Source organism: Petaurus breviceps, unplaced genomic scaffold (assembly GCF_028583685.1).
Source record: "Petaurus breviceps papuanus isolate PSGF00001 unplaced genomic scaffold, PetGlider_PUasm1.0 99, whole genome shotgun sequence".
Classification (NCBI taxonomy): Eukaryota; Metazoa; Chordata; class Mammalia; order Diprotodontia; family Petauridae; genus Petaurus; species Petaurus breviceps.
In genome coordinates this window covers 2,976,381-2,996,550 of record NW_027187465.1, presented here as the reverse complement: position 1 = coordinate 2,996,550, position 20,170 = coordinate 2,976,381, and the positions used below count along the sequence as shown (strand labels likewise).

General features: G+C 46.2%; 1 protein-coding gene across 1 annotated transcript in view; it reads right to left on the bottom strand.

Moving 5' to 3' along the window:
• The window catches only part of NIPSNAP1 (nipsnap homolog 1), a 41,593-nt gene extending 23,018 nt beyond the window's left edge, over positions 1-18,575 (bottom strand). Inside the window, exons 1-2 of the mRNA XM_069081738.1 lie at positions 18,401-18,575; positions 388-515 (exon numbers count right to left, since the gene is read on the bottom strand). Coding sequence (XP_068937839.1) covers positions 388-515; positions 18,401-18,510 — 238 coding nt within the window. The 5' untranslated portion in view covers positions 18,511-18,575. The remainder of the gene's footprint in view (positions 1-387; positions 516-18,400) is intronic.
• Positions 18,576-20,170: the final 1,595 nt, after the last annotated feature.

Here is a 20,170-nt window from a genome sequence, read left to right as displayed (position 1 = left end):
CCACTGGTATCAAGTGATTACTCACAGTCCTAGAGAGCTGCCTGGAAGTGACTTGACCAGGGTCACACAATCAGTATAGGTCAGGCAGGATTTCAACCTCATATCCTCCCAACTCCAAGGCCAGGAGTTAATATACTGATTGGGCTGCTTCTCAGCGACATAAGAGACATGTGTCAGACGCCTAACAAAATAACATCTTATTTTATTCCTCCGTCCAAGTCAAGTCTAAAGGTTCTACCTGTTACCTGGAAAGGGAACCTAGGAAGCTCCAATAGGGAGGGAAAATAAAGAGAAGGAAAAAGATGAGGAGAGAGAGAAAAGAAGGGAGGGGAGGGGGAGGGAGGGAGAGAGGGAAGAGAGGAAGGGAGGGGAGGGGAAGACACTCACATTGAATCTTGTATAGGTTGCTGGTCTCCTTCTTTGACAGGAGGGTGGAATGGGCATCCTTCCGGGGATCCACTTTGTGGACAAAGAGAGATCGGAACCAGCTGCTTTCACTGTCTTTTGAATAGGCCCTGAAAAAGCAGGGAGGTCAAATGGTCATGGCTAGCAGGTGGCAGGGGGTGGAAGAAGCTACCACCTCATCTTTTCCTCTGCTTCAATCCTATCCATGGAAATACACTTAGAGCTGAAAGGGACCTTGGGATTGTTGAATTCAATGTCCTCATTTTACAGGTGAGAAAACTGAGACTCAGAAAGGAAAAGAGCTTTCCGTACAGGTAAATTCCGAGGATCACAGGTAGTTCGTGGCATCAGAGAGCTCCGGTGGGAAGGAGTCTTGAAGACCACCCACACCAACTCCCTCATCTTACAGATAAAACTGAGGTATTTATATGATTTGCCTGAGATTCTAGGACAAGATCTGAGCCCAGGTCTTCTGGATCCAAATCCAACCCTCTCTTCACTTAGCCATACTTCATGACCCCGTTACATCCTGGTAATCTCTAACCTCTGTCTTCTCAATTTCTATCATTGCTGAGTCAATCTGTCAGACGTACCAAGTGCTGGCGATACAAAAAAGGGCAAAAAAACCAAAACATCCCTACCCTCAAGGAGCTTACAGTCTTAACAGGACAGACAACATGCACACAGCTATGTGCAAAGTATAAATGGGAGAAATAGGAGATAATTAAGAGAGGAAGGCCCCAAACCCTGCAGTTGAGAACTGACACACATCTAAGAACTATACTATATGACTTCACCTAAGCTCCCTGCCCTGTGTGGACCTCTTATCTCTCAGTTATTAACCTAGAAATTTTACCCAGTCAAACCACCTCCCACCATTGACCACCAAGGCCTCTCTGCCTCTGATAAAAACAGTCCAGGACCTGGAGGCCAAGAGCCTTGGGAACAGCCAGGCTTCTAGCCTGGTCCCTGCAGCCATCATCCCGGGAAGTCACCCAGCTCAGACACTGGTCCTGAATGTGCCATAGTCGTGTGTTTGAAGACCCAGAAAAGGAAATTCTTGGCACCAGAGGCCTTGGCATCTTTCCAGCTGACTTGTGGCTTAACACTGCCACATACCAGCCATGGTCTCCCACAAGAATGAGCACTCCCCAATGGCAGGGACTGTCTGGTTTTTCTATTATTCTGTCCAGCCCTTCACTGGACAGTTCCTCGCACTTAGTGCGAATAAATTAAAAATAAATGAAATGCTATGGATAAAGTGCTGGCCATGGAGGCAGGAACACCAGAGTTCCAATCCTGTCTCAGATACTTCCTAGCTCTATGACGCTGAGCAAGTCACTGTACCACTACACACCTCATATTTCCTCCTCAGTAAAATGAGAGTGCTGAACCAGATGACTACCTCTAAGGTCTCTCCCGGTCCTCAATCTATGAGCCCATGATCCACCTCCATAGCTGCTGTCCCAATTCCCCAACTCTAATCTCACTCCCCAATATCTCAGTAGAGACCAATTCCTACTCTCCAGAAGCATGAGGCCAGCTCAAGCCGCCTCATCTTCCCTTTACCCTCTTCCACTTTCACCGATCCCTGTCTCCCTTTCTCCAGGCTCCTAGGCCATGGTGGTGCTCCTCACGAAGGCTAACCCTTCCTCTTGTGCTCTTAACTGACTCACCTCCAGGCTCCTTTTGGAGCTGGCCTCCACCCCCTTAATTCTCATATTCTCTTTCTCCCTTCCCTTCATCATTTTCAATCTGCCTCTTTTTACCAGATTTTTGGTGCTTTGTTACAGTATTGTTGTAAAAGATTAATAGCGTACTATTTAAAAGAGACAATATAAATTTTTTGACCCAGTTGAATATAACTATAGCTACATTTCTATCTCTTTACATATATTATATATATTTATATATATAAACACACACATATTTGGTGGGTTGTTTTCTTGTCTTTAAAGAGATCCAGATTACATCTCATTTTCTCAAAACTAATAGTGAAAAGGGGCAGTTAGGTGGTGCATTGAATAGAGCATCGGCCCTGGAGTCAAGAGAACCTGAGTTCAAATCCGACCTCAAACACTTAACACAAAAACTATCTGTGTGACCTTGGGCAAGTCATTTAACCCCAATCGCCCTGCCTTTCCCTCCTCCAAAAAGCAAAAAAAAAAAAAAACAACCCAAACCAAAAAAACTAACAGTGAAAGTCTTAACTTAGGACAGATGAGATTAGAAAGTAGCTTTTACATTATAACAATGTGATTTACAAAATGGTTCCTTCAGTGATCTGTAATTAATTTAAAGTCATTCTATTTCAGGAACATAGCTGTTGTAAGACACACTTGTATTCATTATAAAAAACCTGAAAAATGTTCTTGTGGTAGGGTGATACTACTCCATTCTTTATAGGTCAAATTATGTTTGTTTTGTGAAAATTCAGTCTTCATATCCCTTTTGCCCTCAGCCATATCACCTCTAGTCTCCTTTAAAAGAGTCCCCATCGGTTTCATATTCCCCCCCCACCCCCATCATCTTTAATCTGTCCCTCTCTAGCTTCTTATAAACATGCTCAGGGATCCATAATACTTAAAAAAAAATCCCTTGGTTCTACCTGTCCATTCAAAGTATCATCCTCTCTCCATTTACTGCTAAACTCCAAAGAAAGCATTGTCTTCCCTCCTCCCTCCACTTCATTTCCTCATGCCCCATTCATTCCTCAACCCCCAAAAGCTGGCTTCTGACCTCACACCTCTACAAAAGCTGGCTGTCAGTTGACAGTGCGGGGCACATTTCTGTTGTTTTTCAGAGGTGTTCAATTCTTTGCTACCCTGTCTCTGGTTTTCTTGGCACATGGTAGGTGGTTAGTAAATATTTACTTATTGATCAATCAATTAATGTTTAATCAATCAATAAACTTGCATCTAGCATGGTACTAAGCACCGTTGTTCAGGCTTTTCAGTCATGTCCAAATTTTCTTGGCTCCATTTGGGGTTTTCTTGGCAAAAAATATTGGAGTGCTTTGCCATTTCCTTCTTCAGTTCATTTTACAGGTGAGGAACTGAGGCAAACGGGTGAAGTGACTTGCCCAAGGTCACACAGCTAGTAAGTGTCTGAGGTTAGATTTGAACTCAAGTCTTCCTAATTCCAAGCCCCAGTACTCTATCTGCTAAGCTACCAACTGCCTCTAGGAATCAATTAAATAGTAATAATCTCCAGGCAGATGACTTCCAAAGGTCTGTAGCTTACCTGAATCTCTCTCACTGAGTACTAGCATCACCAACTGCCTGCCAAACATTTTTGCATGGAAGTCAACTGACCATCAAGCATTTATTAAGCACCTACTATGTGCCACCTGAGAATGTGCTGGGAACAAAGATGAACATGAAACAATCCCTGCCCTCAAGGAGCTGACATTCTATCAGATCCTGATAGTCAAATTTCACATGGTCCAAGCAGAATTTGGCATCTTCTCCCCCAAATCAGCCCTTCACCCACCAAATGCCCTTCTGCAGAGGGCACCACCATGCTTCCAGTGACTCAGGATTAAGATGTTGTAATGTCTGGCTCTTCACTTCTCTCACCCCTAGCCCACCTCCACATCCAGTCACACCACATTCCTTCCATTCCATAGCGACAGTATAGCTCACAGCCATCCTTTCTGCTCCACTCGTAATACCATAACTCAAGTTTAAACTCTCATTGCCCCTCATCTTCATTATTCTAACAGCCTCCTAAATTGGTCTTCCCACCTCCAGTTTCTTCCATAACCAAACAGACCTGACCATGTCACTGCCCTACTCAAATACCTTCACTGGTTCCCTATTGCCTAAGGGCTTACAATACAAATGCCTTACCCTGTTATTTAAGGCCTTCTATAATCAGAATTGAGCCCACCTTTTCAGCCTTAATTCACATTTCTCCCCTTTACACATTCTATGTTCCAAGTAACTGCACTGCTATTTGTTCCCCAAACATGACATGTTGTCCCCCATGTCTTTGATGGACCCCCTTCCTTGTCTCTGCCTTTTAGATGCCCCCTCTCACTTCAAGGCTGAGCCCCGGTGGCCATCCCCTACAGGAAGCCTTTCCTGACTTTCTCTGTTTAATAGATTCACTCTTCCTCAAATTTTCCCAGTGTACTCTGGATCTCTCCTTGCCCTATCCCAGTCTCACCTGGATGAGACCCATCTGTGGATCACTCCAGTCAGATAACAAGGTTCATGGGGCAGGCACAGATTATATTAATTCCTTTTTTGTTTTTAAATGAAACCCAGTGCTTACTTAGAGCAATGCCTAGAACAGTGGGCACCAGCAGGGATGGCAAGATAGCTTCAGAGGAAGATCTAGGTTTGATGCAAACTTCACACACGTACAGACCCTGTGAGGTAGGTGATGTTAGGTATTAATAACCCCCAAGAGAATGTTACATGTTAATATTATCCCCGTATATAAAGTTAGGGGACAATATTATACCCTGAGTCTGTCAATAATTTAAACTCTGAGCAAATCAGGCAATTGTCTAAGACCAGGAGCTTAAGAGAGGGTGGAGACCTACACTGATGAAGGGTTTTCTCCTCTCAAAGTTCCTTAGACTTAGTGGTACCAAACACAAATAGAAATAGATCTGCATACTGACTTAGAAAACCACAAATTAGCATTATCTATGTTGCATTGTATTTCTATTTTGTTAAACGCTTCCTAATTTATTTTGATCTGTTACATTGAGAGGTTTGATACCTTTGCCCTATAAAGATGAAATCAAGGGGCCAATCCTTATCCCTGTCCATATCTCTAGTAAGGCTGCAGGGTTTACTAGAAAGAAATAAACTCAGGAGACCAGAGTTTAAATGCTGCCTCTAACACTTGCCAGTTATGTTACCTGGACAACTCACTTTATACTTCTGAGCAAAGTGTCTTTACTGGTGAAATAGGGGCCAGTATCTATTATAACTGCCTTATAGGGTGGTGGTGAGAACCAATGAGATAATGGCTACCCTGTGCTTTGCTATATATAGATATAAATGTACCCATGTATTTCATATCATATATACATATATGAATATGTGTATATGTGTGTCTATGTACACACAGACACACATGTAGTTCTTCTTTAGTTGTTTCAGTCATGTCCAACTCTTCATGACCCTATTTGGGGTTTTCTTGGCAAAGATATTAGAGTGGTATTGTCATTTTACAGATGAGGAAACTGAGGCAAACAGGGTTAAGTGACTTGACTAAGGTCACAAAGCTACTAAGTGTTTGAGGTCACATTTGAACTCAGGCCTTCCTGACTCCTGCAGCAGCATTCTATCCATTGCTCCACCTAGATGCCCTATTTGAGTATGATTGTGTGTGCATACACACACATACACATACAGACATACACATATATGTACATACATACACACATATACACATACAGACATACACATATATGTACACACATACACAATATACACATACAGACATACACATATATGTACATACATACACAATATACACATCTACTATTAGAAGTAATGATAGTCAACAAGCACATTAGTAATACATATATTATATATAACAGTAATAATAATATATATGTTGACTACCCTTACTAGTAATAAATGTTTGCAAGCGAATGAACGAATTCTCCTGGTCCAGCTAACCCTTTAGCACCATCAAGGACAGGAAAACTGAAATCTCTTGCTGGGCAAGGAGACAAATATTCCAACTCTTTCTCACATCTACTCTTAAAGGATCCTAGCAGCCTGAACTCTGACCTGCCCATCCCCATCCCCCCCCCCCAGATATGAATAGTGTCATTTCTGGCATCATTGTTCTTTGTAGCTGTAGAGTAGCCAACAAGCTCTGCCCCCTGGCACCACTGGTCATTCCCAAGCTATGCCCACACATACCAAGAACTGATCCCAAGCCCCAACCACCTCTTTCATTCTCCCACACACACCCCAAACCACTGTAATGATAGCAGCTTTCAGACCCAGATCTCAATTCTTATCAGATATACTCTTATTTTATCCAAAAGCTGGTTGGCCTATTATCTCCCCCATTAGACTTCGAGTTCCTCAAGCACTGGGACTGTGATTTATCTTTCTTTGTATCTTGAATACTTAGTAGGTGTTTCATATGTGATTTTGACTGACTTCCACTGTCTCCCCAAGGCCTGGAGATCAATGAAGATCCACAGAACCACATCCTAGATGAAGCATCAGTTGTGTCTGGAGGACCAGGGCTCAAGGTCCACCTCTGCAACACTCACTAGCTGGCTTCCAATGGACCAATGGTTTAACCCTTCTAAGCCTCAGCTTCTTTTTTTATTTTTATTTTTGGAGTTGGGAAGGCAGGGCAATTGGGGTTAAGTGACTTGCCCAAGGTCACTCAGCTAGTAAGTGTGTCACGTGTCCCAGGTCGAATTTGAACTCAGGTCCTCCTGACTCCAGGGCCAGTGCTCTATTCATTTTGCCACCTAGCCACCCCCAAGCCTCTGCTTCTTACCCAGCTGTTGGGGGTGGGGGATCTCTTACAAGGTGACTGACAAGGAGCTTTGCAGGCCTTTGAGAATTACAAACATGGAACTTTAGAAAGTATTTAGTCCACTTCACCTGAAGCCCACAGAAAGAAAACACAAAGCTACTACCTAGCTCCTTTATTGACTTTGTATCTGCAGGGCCTAGCGTGTTAGTAGGTATTTAAATGTTGGCTGAATCTTTGTTAAAGTAAGTAGTCGAGCTGAGGTTCAAACCTCGGTGTTTTGGCTCCAAATCCACATTCTTTCCAAGACAACATGTTAGAGAAAATAAAATACAAACTTCTCAGCCTGGCATTCAAGGCCCTATGCAATTCTATTTTAACTAATTATTCTTACCAGAGTCAGCCACCTAGTATAATGGATAGAATCCAGGATTTGGAGGCAGGAAGACATGAGGCCGAATCCTGCCTTAAACACCTCCTAGCTATGTGACCCTCGGCAAGTCAGTTAACCCCTTGCATCCTCAGTTTCTTCATCTGTAAAATGGGTATCTCATAGGAATGTTTTAAGGATCAAATAAAATAGCATATAAAGAGCTTTGGAAACCTGAAAGCACTATATTATGGTAGTTAATATTATTAGAGAAAGAAGTAGCTTTAGAGGGCATAGTCTAACCCTCTCATTTTGCAGTTGGGGAAACTGAGTCCCAGAGAGGGAAGTGACTTACCTAGTGTCACACAAGTTCCAATGACTCCAAATCCAGCTAACTTCCTAGCAGCGTGATCCTGGGTAAATTACTCTCTTAGGCTGCATCCGTAACATGGGAAATGCTTTTTAAACCTTGTAGCGCCATGTGAATGAGAGCTGTTACTTGCCATCATTACCTTGGTGCTGAGCTCTGCCATTTCACACCACTGAAATATTCCAATATTGTCAGCATCAGCTAAAACGACTGCCTGGGGAGAATGTCATGGCCACCCTGGCCAGTCAGTGTGCTTGTCTGCCTGAAGTTACTCACTCTGGAGTTCCCAATGATCTCTTCATGGCCAAATTAACAGCCTGCCTTTCATTCTCATCCTCCTGACTCTCCATAGCTGTCGACACCATCACTCTCTTCTCCTTGGTAATAACAGCTAACATTTCTATGGCACACTGTGCAATGAGCCTTTTGCAATCATCATCTCTCCTCACAACCCTAGGGGGCAGGTGCTATTACTATTCCCATTTTACAGATGAGGCAAAGTTAAGTGATTTTTGCCCAGGGTCACGAAGCTGGATTTGACTTTAGGCTGTGCACTCTAACCACTGCACCATCTAGCTGCCCTTGGGACTCCTCTTCTCTTTAGGTCTTTGGGACACTGCTCTCTCCTGCTTTTCCTCCTCAGTCTCCTTTTTCTGGAACTTTGTCCAGGTCACAGCCACTAACTGTGGGTGCCTCTTCTCCCATTACAGTATTTCATCTGGTGGTCACATTCGATCTGAATGCTCTCTGTGCTGATTCTCAGGTCTACTTATCCTAATTTCTCTGCTGCCTATCAGATATCTCAAACTGGATGTCCTATAGACATCTCAAGATGTCCCAAACTGAACTCAATAGCGCTCCCCCCAAAACTTTCCCATTGCTGTTGAGGCCATCATCTTCCCAGTCCCCCAGACTCGAACCCTGGCCGTCGGGTTTGGTTGTTCAGTCTCACCACCCCCTTCCACCAACATCCAATCTCTTGCCAAGATCACTTGTTACCTTTCTACCATCTCTCCCATCCGCCTCCTCTCCCCTGACACCATCAAGCACAGTGCAGGGGCTCATTTCTGGTAGGTCTGCCTGCCTAGATCTCTCCCCATTGCCATCATCCACTCAGCTATCAAATTAAGCTTCCTAAGCCCAGGTCTGACCATGTCACCTTGCTATTCCATAAATTCCAGGGACTCCCTTTCACCTCCAGGAACAAATACAAAAATCACATTTAAAGGGCACTCAGAGTCCTTCCCAACCTGCCTCCCTCCTACATTTCTTCTTACACCTTAAATGGCCCTCCCCATTCTCTGTGACTTAACGACCCTGACCACCACACGATTCCTTGCACAAGACGTGCTGTCTCCTGACTCAGGCCACTTTATGTTCCTATCTCTAGATCTGGCTTCTTTCTCAACTTTCAGGAAAACTCCTACTGTCTACAGGAAGGTTCCCTGATGCCCTTAATTGCGCTGCTTTCCTTCTTTGGTTATCTCCAGTCCAGCTTGTAGACAAGGTTTTGTTGTACATATAGTATAGTATAGCTTGTTTGCATGTCATCTCCTCCATTGGATCCTTGAGAGCAGTCTTCCGCCTTTTCTTATACCCTCTAGTACTTAGCACAATGCCTGGCACACGGGGGCTAGAAATGTGTAATCTCAATAATACCCAACAGGCCACAAGATGGTCAAGTGGTATCCTCTGGTCCCAGGGGTGAGGGCTGGGCTTCTCAACATTTTCTGTACCATGGTCCCCTTCCGCAATCTGGAGCCCGAGGACTCCTTCCCAGAAGCAGGCTTTTCTTGGCTGGCATTTCTATGGCTTTCTAAGGTTTATAAACTTCTTTAAATATGCAATCTCATCTGGGTTTCTCAACACCCCTGGGAGGTAGGAGCTATTATTACTCCCAGGTTCCAGACGAGGAAACTGCGGCTGAGGGGTTAAGGGACTTGTTCATAGTCAAACAGCTAGGATCTAAGTCATGGTTTGGTCCCAGGTATTCCTGACAGCAAATCTAACAATCTAATCATGGCATAATTTAGAGGTCCCCTAAATTTTTGCATTTTTAAAGGCAGACATAGGATTACAAAGGAAACCAATTATATATGCAAAACAGTCAACAAAATAGTTTTTAAATGTTTATGGACCTCAGGTTAAGAATTTCAGCTTTAGAGACTCTAACCACTAATCATAGCATGGGAACACTGAAAAGTGCAGGGTCAGAATAGGTAATGTCAGAGCTGGGAGGGGCCTGAGAACAGCTGATGTCAGAACTGGGAGGGGTCTTAGAACAGGGGGATTGTCAGAGTTGGGAGGGCCCTTAGAGAATGTTCCCCTTGGAGAGGGGGGGCTAACTTGCCAAGGTAAGCAGCAGGCTAGCCCAGGCCTGCTGTCCTGTCCAGCTTTCTCCCAATGCCTCCCTGTCTGCCAGGGCCTGGACCACACTGCCCAAGGGGTCAAAGCAGCACCCCTGTGCTGGCTTTGTTAGGGGCTACTGTGCATGGCCAGTCACCATGACCTTTGATTGGAGGCAGTGGTGTGTGGAGGGGTGATGGTAACATATTTTGCTTTTCCTTCCCATTCAAAACTTAAAGAACCTATTTGTCACTAGGGGATGAATCCAGGATCCTACCCTGTTTACACAGGGCAAGACTTTTGTTCTCGGACTTCAGACTCTAGTCATTTATTAACACTGGAAATGCCCAAGATAAACAGTCAAGCAGTCCGACCCCAAAGCCAGACTCTCCTTCCAGAGCAGAGAATGGGCATTTATTAAATGCCTACTGTGCTAAGCACTTTACAAATATCCCATTTGACCCTCAGGACAACTCTGGGAGGGAGGTTCTATTATGATCCCCATTTTATGGTTGAGGAAACTGAGGCAGACAGAGGTTAAATGTCTTGACCAGGGTCACACAGATAGCTAGCATCTAGACTGAATTCGATCTCTTATCTTTCTGACTCCAGGCGCAGCAAAATGTCCACTGAGTCACCTAGCTGCCTTCCAGTCTGCAAGGCTCCAAGCTCTCTGCTAGAGGAAGGGCCTGCTAACCTGGCACAACTACCCTGAGGTCTGGCTTGAAGCTCTTTCAGAAGAGCTTGCTTAGACAGCTTCATAACATTCATAAAAGTGTCCCTTAGTGAACCCGCCACTTCAAAAGGCTGTGAGACCCTGGACAAGTCACTTCACTCTGGGCCTCAATTTTCTTTTATAAAATGGAGGGTCTGGAAACAATAAAATAGATACCCTTGGAGAACAGGGACAATTTCATTTTTCTCTTTGTATGTTCAGTACCTCAACACTCTTTATTGACGAGAACACCTCCAAGGTCCAATCCAATGGTAAATCAAGTGTAAAAAGAGCTGGATTTCAGAGTGACCTTAGAGCACACAGTAGAACTCCCTTCACCATCTCCCAAAGTGGGCAAGGTGTCAACCCACTTTATTCCTAAGGTGAGCCAGTCTAAGAATATTCTTTTTTTCTGGACCTGAGTTTCTCCATCTGCAAAAAAAAAAAAAAATCTAGGGGTGGCTAAGTGGCACAGTGAATAGAGCACCAACCCTGGAAGTCAGAAGGACCTGAGTTCAAATCCAACCTCAGACACTTAAACATGTGACCTTGGGCAAGTCACTTAGCCCCAATTGCCCTGCCCTCCCCTTCCAAAAGAAAAAAAAATCTTATATTCCACACACTAATAACAGGCACTTGTGTAGGGCTCTAAAGTTCACAAAACATTCTACTCACCCCTCACAACAACCTTGTTATTATCCCTTTTACACAGAAGAAAACTGAAGCTAGAACCTAAGACCTATCAACTGCCTGGTTAAAGGCAGAATCTGAACCCAAGGCTCCCCTAACTAATCCAAGTCCAGCGTTCTATTGCTACAAAAATGTTATGCCCTGCTGAAGTACAGTTCCCTGCAAGCAGTAGGTTGCTGATTGAATGCATAAGGCAGGTCCTCCCCATTGTTCATGTTTCATGCCTCTATAAATTCATTCCCCAAGGTTACACACACAAGAACAAATTTGGAGCAAGAGACAACTTTGAAAACTAGTTTTCTCCACTCCCAGCCTATCCCATTATAGATGGCACACATTTTCCAGGGCACCACGCCCAAATGGGCATGTTGGACCTGAGTATCACTGCCAAATCGATTATGAGATTTTTCTCCATCCCCAAAGTCCCAGCACTAACCCAAACCCTTGGTGCTCTCACTTGCCCTGTTGTGGTAGATTCCTAACTGGCCTCCTGTCTCCAGCCCCTTTGCTCTCCAATTCATTCTGCAGAGGAATGGTTTTCTTTTTGAAAAATGATTTTCATTCTGTTTCCCAGAAATCTTCAATGGCTCCCCATTGGTTATGAAATAAAATCTAAACTCTTTAGCTTGGCATTTCAAGTTCTCCACCATCTGGCCCTTCCTTATCTTCTGTCTGATTCCATTTCCCTTTCCCCTCAAGCAGACCCATCTCTTCCTTTCTCTTTTACATTTCCATATGCTCACAGCACTCCCACTGGCTAGAGTGTCCTCTTCTGGAGAACCTGGAGTAGGGTTTTCAAGACCCAGCTGAGGTCTCACATTTACTACCCTCGCTCAGCCTCAGGTCAGAGGCAGTGTGGGACACAGCAGTTTGGAGCATTAGATTTCAGGTTCAAATCTGGGGCTGGGCTCTGCTTCTTACAGCCTCTGTGACGTTGGACATCACTTTCTCTATCTGGGCTTCAGTTTCTTCATTGGTAATATGTGGGAATTGGAGCCCTAAGACTTTGCCTAAATTGTAGCCCAGCAAATATCACTAGTAGTTCCATACTGCAAAGCGATCAAAGGAAAAGGAAAAGGCCCATATAGACAAAAATAATTTTTAGCAGCTTTTTTGTGGTAGCAAAGACCTGGAAACTAAGGAGATCCCCATCAGTTGGGGAATGGCCAAGCAAATCCTGGTATAGGAATGTAATGGAATACTGACATATCATTAAAAAATGATAAAAGGGATGGCTTCAGAGAAACTTGAGAAGACTTATATGAACTGATACAAAGTGAAGTCAGCAGAACCAGAACAAGTTACATAACATCATTGTAAAGACAAAGAAATCTGATCTGTGCAGGGACCGACCCTGATTCCAGCAGACCAGTCTTGAATCCTTCTACCCACATCCTGACAGAGAGGTAATGGACCAGGGCACATAATGATGTGGAAATGTTTTGTTTGTGTATATTCACCATAAGAGTTTTTCTTTTGTTCTATTTTGGTTTTTTCTTTTTCAAGGCAAAGGAGGTAGGAGGGAAAGAAAATAAATTTTAATTGAAAACAAAGTTTAAAATTTGATCCTTCAAGTTTCTTTCAGATCCTACAACCTATTAGATCCCTTTGGTAAAGCTGATAACTTGGGAAAGAAGTTGGGGTAGAGGACAGAACCACGAATTCAGAATCAGTCCCGAGTTCAAATCCTTGCTCTGCTACTTACTCTTGAGCAAATCCTGTGTTCTCTCTGGAGCCCGGATGATCTCTAAGAGCTTTTAACCTCTCCTTTGAGTAGCACACAGGTCCTGGCATCTGCTCTTCTGCACTGCCCCTGTGAAGTGTGTCTTACGGCCTTCTCTCCACTCATGAAGTCACCACACTGGTCAGTTCTTGCAGACACGTCACTTCTTGCTAGGGCTATGACAATGGCTTCCTAATTGATCCCCTTCCTTCAAATCTCTTCTCGCTCCAATTCACCTGGTTACCAAAATGATTTTCCTGATCTAACCAGGTCATTCTTCTTAGTCAATCAACCTCACTAGCTCCCAATTACTTCTATGATCAAACACTCTCCTCTATTTACCTTTCAAAGTTCTTCACAACCTGCTTTTTCAACCTTACTATACTCTCTTCTCTGCACTCTACCACCACAAACTAGCCTCCCTGCTTCTCCTCTCCCATAGCACATTTCATCTCCCATCTCCACACCTTTCCATTGGCTGTCCCCTATGCCTGGAATACACTGCCTCTTCACCTCAACCTCTTGGAACCCCTTCCAAACACCATATGGGCACCATCATCCACGGGAAGCCATTCCTGATCATCTCCACCTGCTTATTTTCCCCGTTCGCCCTCCCAATTTATCTCACAGATATTGTGTATATGTGTATTTATGGTGATGATGTCTCCCTCGAGAGCGTAAGCTCTTTCCTTTGTGCCTTTGTATCCTCAGAACTTGGCCCAGTGCCTGGTATACAGCAAGCATGTAATAAATGCTCAGCAATTGAATGCCTGGTTTCCCCCACTAGACTATGGGCTCTTTGGAGGAGATCTGCTACACTCTTGTGGAGTCTCACTTCTTTTGCTTAGATGGCTTCAGAACATTCATAAAAGAGTCCCTTAGTGAACCCACCACTTCAAAAATCAGAGCAGGCTGATTTGGCCTCGGCTATGGAACTGCCCATCAGAGTCCAGGTCCCTCAATCCAGGCTGCTTTGGTGTCAGTCAAGTCAAATCTGTTTCCCAAGATTCAGCGCTAAAAGAAATTCAGAGGGGCGGCTAGGTGGCACAGTGAATAGAGCACCAGCCCTGGAGTCAGGAGGACCTGAGTTCAAATCTGACCTCAAACACTTAACACAAAAACTAGCCATGTGACCTTGGGCAAGTCACTTAACCCCAATTACCCTCCAAAAAAAAAAGGCAAAAAAAAAAAAAAAAGAAATTCAGAGACCATCCAGGCCACCCTGGCTATTTTTCAGAGGAGGAAACTGTGGCCCACAGAAATAAAGTGGCATCAGTGGAAAAAGGCAAAGGACCTGAGATTCAAACCCTCCATTTTGTCCAGCCTAGTGACCTTGGACAAACAGCTTTCCCTTCTGAGCCTCGGTTTCCTCATCTATAAAATAAAAGGTTGTTGGTATTACCCTCAGGGTTCCTTTAAGCTCTAATAGCTAACATCACATGGTGCTGCATGTAGTATTTGATTTGATCCTCATGTCAACCTGTGAGTAAGTGCTCTGATTATTCCCATTTTACAGAGGAAGAAAGTAAGGCACAGAGAGGGTAAGTGACTACTCAGGTTCACAAAGCTAGCAAGTGCCTGAGACTGGACTTGAACTCAGATGGTATGGGCTATGCAGGTCTTAGTCAGCCATCAATACAAATACTGTTCAGAATGTGGGGGCTGGTTCTTGACTCCAGGTCCAAGACACAGTCCACTACCCTTCCTTGTTGCACAGTCATTTCAGCTGGGTCCAACTCTTCATGACCCATTTCCCTCTCCTAGACTTCCTCACTATGCCCCTTCTCACTCATTCATTCATTTTTCCCTCCTGGTATGTGTTGCATCTTCCTTTTCCATATTGTCTTCCCCAAGGGAATGTAAGTTCCCTGAGGGCAGGGACTATCTTTCTTTTTGCTATATTTGTATCCCTAGAGCTTAGCACAGTGCCTAACACATAGTAAGCACTTAATAAATGCTTGCTGACTTGTGGTTGACTTGGTACCTATAGAACTTTGGAACAAATTCTCTCCCTTCTGGGCCTCATTTTCTTCCTCTGAACAGTAAGGGGGCTGGATGAGGTACTTACCTGATATGTACTAAATATTGGAGATATGAATACAAAATTAAGAGTCTCCAACTAGGAGATATATGTAACAATGCAGACAAAATATCCATGGAGGAATCAGGAAGGGTCTCTTGAAAGTGGCTCATGAGGTGGGACTTAAAGAGACCAAGGGGTTTTAAATGGTAAAGAATGGGGGCAGCTGGGTGGCATAGTGAATAGAGGACCAGCCCCGGAGTCAGGAGGACTTGAGTTCAAATCCAGCCCCAGACACTTAACACTGGCTGTGTGACATTGGGCAAGTCACTTAACCCCAATTGCCTTGCCTTCCCCCCTCCAAAAATAAAAATAAAATAAAATAAATTTTAAAAGGCAAGAAATATATTCTAGGTATGGGAACCAGCCTTGCACATAAGTAGGAAATGGAATTAGATAGGTAAGCAAGTTTGGTTGGACTGCATGCAGAGGGGAGTGATAAGGAATCACTCTGAAAGCTTGGTTAAAACCAAATGGTGAAGGTCTTTTAATGCCAAGTAAATGAGTTTATATTTCATCCTGGAGGCAATAGGGAACTATTGACGTTTCTAGTGAGGTGGTCATACCTTTGTTTTATGACTAGCAATTTGGCAACTGTGGAGAGGAATTAAAGAGGGGAGAGACTGGAGGCCACGTGGGAACGATGTAGTCAAATCCTTTAATAGCAAGGCTTGTTGAATGATCATGGATGCTCACACTTGACTTGTTCTGAGGTCAAGGCTTTTGATTGGCCTCCAAAATCAGGGACACACTACCTGAGTGCCTATAATGTGGCGCCCTAAGATACAGTCTTGCATCTCCTTAGGGAAAGGATACAAACTTTAAAAGACAAAGATACAAAGTAGCATGTGTGGTTTACATGCGTGGTACAGTGGGAATGGGCGTGAATCAAAATGTGAGGGCTGGGACAGGAGGAACATTGCACCCAACGAAGACCTGAAAGGAAGCCCCACTCTGACTTGCTTGAAGACCTCCACCAATGGGGAGCTCACCACCACCTCTGGAGGCAGGGCGCTGTACTTTAGGACAGCTCTGGTGACTAGGATGTTAAACCTAAACTCACCTCTGTCAGCTTCTACATTGCTCCTGGTTCTGGTCTCTGGGGCCAAGTAGGACAAGGTGGATCCCTGCAGGCACAATGGAACTTGGAATCCTGGAGGACAGCTCTCAAGTCCGTCCTCTTCCGATCTTCTCCCCTCCCCCCCCCCAGTGTTCTCTTCTCAAGGGTAAATATGCCCAAGGGATAGACCAGACTTTGCATTCCAGGTCTGCAACTATGTGACTTTAGCCCCAGTTTTCTCCTCTTTGAGATGGGGGGAGGGGGGCAGATTAGATCAGGGGCTCTTAACCTCTTTTCTATCAGGGACTCATTCTTAGAATAATGCTTTTCAACACACAGTGTTACAAAGAAGGTTAGAGGTTAGTGAAATTTTTTTTTCTCATTCAAATTCACAAACCCCCTGAAATCTTAAGCTCAGGTTAAGAACACCTGGACTAGTCTCTCATCAAAAAACAAAGTAAGATCTTTGGGAATTGGAGCTGGACCAAATCCAGTCTAACTACTCATTTTTACAAAGGAAAAAATGGATACCCAGAGGAGGGAAGGAAGCTACTGGGAGTGCCAGCCAGGTAGTGGGTCCAGGCTCCTAACCATCAATCTAAGGTAGCTGGCTCTCTCTTTTACACCTGATTCTTTCTCTCCCAGGGCCTTCATATACTTGGTAAGTATCCTCAATTGGAGAAAAGATGAAAGCAGAATCCAGTGTCTGTTGCTGCTCTCCACCTGTATAACCCTGAGCAAACTCACTTCTCCCTTCTAGGCTTCAGTTTCTCCATCTGAAAAATAGGGGGGCTTGAACTAGAGGACCTCTACGGGCCATTCTAGTTGTCAAGGCTCCCAGGGGTCCCTTTTCCCTTCTTTAGCTAAGAGATCAGACCAAGTATAACCGTTAGCCAGAGAAAAGGAAGAGGTCTTTGGGGCTTCCTTGCCCATGGCCCATTCCCTTACAGTTCTGAGGCTCAGGTGACCCAGTGAGCCCCCTTTTCCTCTAACACACGGGAAACTGAGGTGCTTATTGGGACAGAGGATTCAGTGCATAGTCCACTTTATGCCTGCTGCAAGACACTTTGTGTGCACAAAGAACCAGCAGCATTCATTCACCAGCCTGAAGTCTCGCCCTGCTCCTCCCCCACCCCTTCAACCGAGGCACACAGGCAAGGACCCTTTCTTAGCTTTGAATCACCCAACAATGCCCCTCTGGAGAGCAGCACAATAGGGCACCTTCTCCCTCCTGCCGATTGGCCTCCGGTCTAATAGAAGAGCCCTCCCTTCCCACTCCACCGCCCCCCTTTCAGGGGGGTTCTGGGCACAAACAACATCAGCTCCCCTCAAATACTGCTCACCTCCCACCCAGGGACAGCTCCAGTCCGGCCCCTCCCCCCAACCCAGCCCTAGTGTCTGCCCTTCCCCCATCCCCAGAGAGGTCCTGGACCTCCCCCCTCCCTAGTCCCATCCCAGCAACCTCTCTCTTCTCGCCATTCAGACCCTCCCCCCCTCCAGTCTCAGCCCCATCCCAGGCCCTTACCACTTCCACAGGGTAGCGTCCGCCCCTCCCCCATCCTATTGTGGGCACGGTCCTTCCCCCTTATCTAGACTTAAACCTTCCCTTTCTTCCCCAGCAGGCTCGGAGTCTGTCTCTTTTCTTCTCTCTCCCCCACCCTTTCCCTCTCCTCCTTGTCCCAGGGTAGCTTTCCCCTTCCCCCCATCCTCCATTGTGGGCACAGACCATCCTACCATCACAACCCCTTCCCCTCGCTCCATACCTTGGGATCCGGCCCCTCCCCCCACCCTCCCATAGTGGACACAGACCAACCTCCCACACCAAACCTAGCCCCTCGACCCATCCCTCCGGATCCTGCCCTTCCCCCCAACCTCCCATTGTGGTCACTGACCGTCCTCCCGGCCCATTCCTCAGGGTCCTGCCCCTCCCCCCCGCCCCATCTTCCCATTGTGGACCCTGCTCTTCCCACCACAACCCCGGCGCACATCCCCCCCCCAGGCCAAGTTCAGCCCCTCTGCCCCCCACCTTCCTTCCATCCTAGGGGTGGCCTCCGCCCCTCCCCCTCCCCGCTTCCCCTTCTCCCATCCCAGCCCAGGCACCTCCTGAGTCAGCAGGAGCCCCAGTCGCGGCCCCCTCGGGCCGGGCCGCAGGAAGCCCCGACCCCGCGCTCACCTCGGCCCGGCCCCAGGTGCAGCTCCGGTGGGGTGACCGGGGCCGGGGCCCCTCCGCAGGGGCGCACGGCGGAACGCGCTGGCCGAGATGCTGCTCACCCGCGCAGCCATGTTCGGGCGGCAGCAGCAGAGGCGCGAGGGAAACCCAACAACAGAGGGGAGGGCCGGAGGCCCCGCCCAGGGGGCTGTGCCCGGGCTGGGCGGGGCGGGCTGAGTGACGCCCCGCCCCGCCCCCTGCCGCGGCCAGCGGCTGGCACCTCCGGAGCCCCCCAGGATGTCCGGACAGGCGATCGCCCCGCCTCTGCCTGAAGCTCCCCAGAGAGGGGGGCCCACAATCCTGCCTTGATTTGTGGCCTTTGGGGATTTCCGGGCCCGAAATGCTCTCTCGGAACTTTGGGACGGCTCTCACCATTAAGAAGTTTGTCGCGGCGCTCACATCCGGCCTGAAATCTGCCTCGTGGCCCCCTCTCGCCACCTCTCCTGCTTGTGCTGTCCACTTTAAGACTCAGAGACAGCCCTACCGATGGTGGGAGGCCGCTCTCCCGTATTCAGCCACGCGATCTTACAGATTCACATTCTAGGCATGGGCCACAAAGAACTCGGAAGTCTCTGCGTCCTCCTTCCTCATTTGCGTCAAGCTTCCACTTAGAGGCCACCGACTCCCCGTGGGCCACGAGGCCCTGAGATGGTTGGGAAGTTAGATCTGGCCAAAATGGATTCCCTCTGTGGCAGCACATTTTCACCCTCCCCACCCCCCTTTAGTTTCTCTGTATAAATTCGGAGTTATTTTTCTCTAAAAGCCTTTTCAGGCTCCTGGCCAGCCGTCTCTTTGTTTCCCACCCCTTGTCCTTCTCTGTATGTCTCCGTCACATCCTTTCCCCACCCTAAGATAATGACCCATCTCTATCCCGCTGAAGGGATCGGACCAGCGTCCACCCCACGGAAAGCATCTTCTCCCTTTGGATGAGAGGCACTCCAACTGCTTCCTGTTCTCTATGTAGCTGGGCCATCTCCAGTCGTCCAGGTCCATTTCTGGCCGCTGGACTCTGATGACTCTGGAGGAGAGAGTGAGGCTGGTGACTTTGCACAGCCTACCTCACTTAAATCCAGTTCACTTGCAAAGCAAGGCATCGCCTGATGTCATCCATCATCTTAGAGAACAAAGGATGAACAACAATTCTATATATAAATCCGTGGGGGGGCTCCATTGATTCCTCTAGAAGAGGAGTCCAGGAAGAAAGGGCTAGAAACAAGGTTGCTCAGTTCTGGAAAGAAGTTGTTCCAGATTCCTATAGATATTAGCTGGAACCTTCTTGGGGCAGATAGTCCTGTTGGTAGGCATGAGGGATTACACCGAGCTTTCCAGAAAAGCTTGAAATTGCTTGAATGTAAGTTCAGTAGAACTTTCTCGCAGACAAGTCTAAATCACAGAATAATGGATTTGTATGAATATTTTTTCTTCTGCAGTTTAATGATGTTGTTTCAAACTCAAATGCCTAAGCCTCATAGAAATCAACTCCAAGCCCAGGACCTTCTCTGCCAAAGACTTACCAGAGGCAAAGGACCTTTTCAGCCTTTATAGGTAGAGTTTTGGAAGAGATGCCCCAGTCTCACTTTCTGATTATACTCAGAGAATCTGACTGAGAGGAAGGCCGGTCTGTCAGACACAGGAAAGAAGCATTTGTACACCTCTGTTCATGTCTGTGTTAGAGACCACCTCACCTTTCATGTTAAATGGGCATGGTTTCTGTTATGTAACTTAAACCCTTCT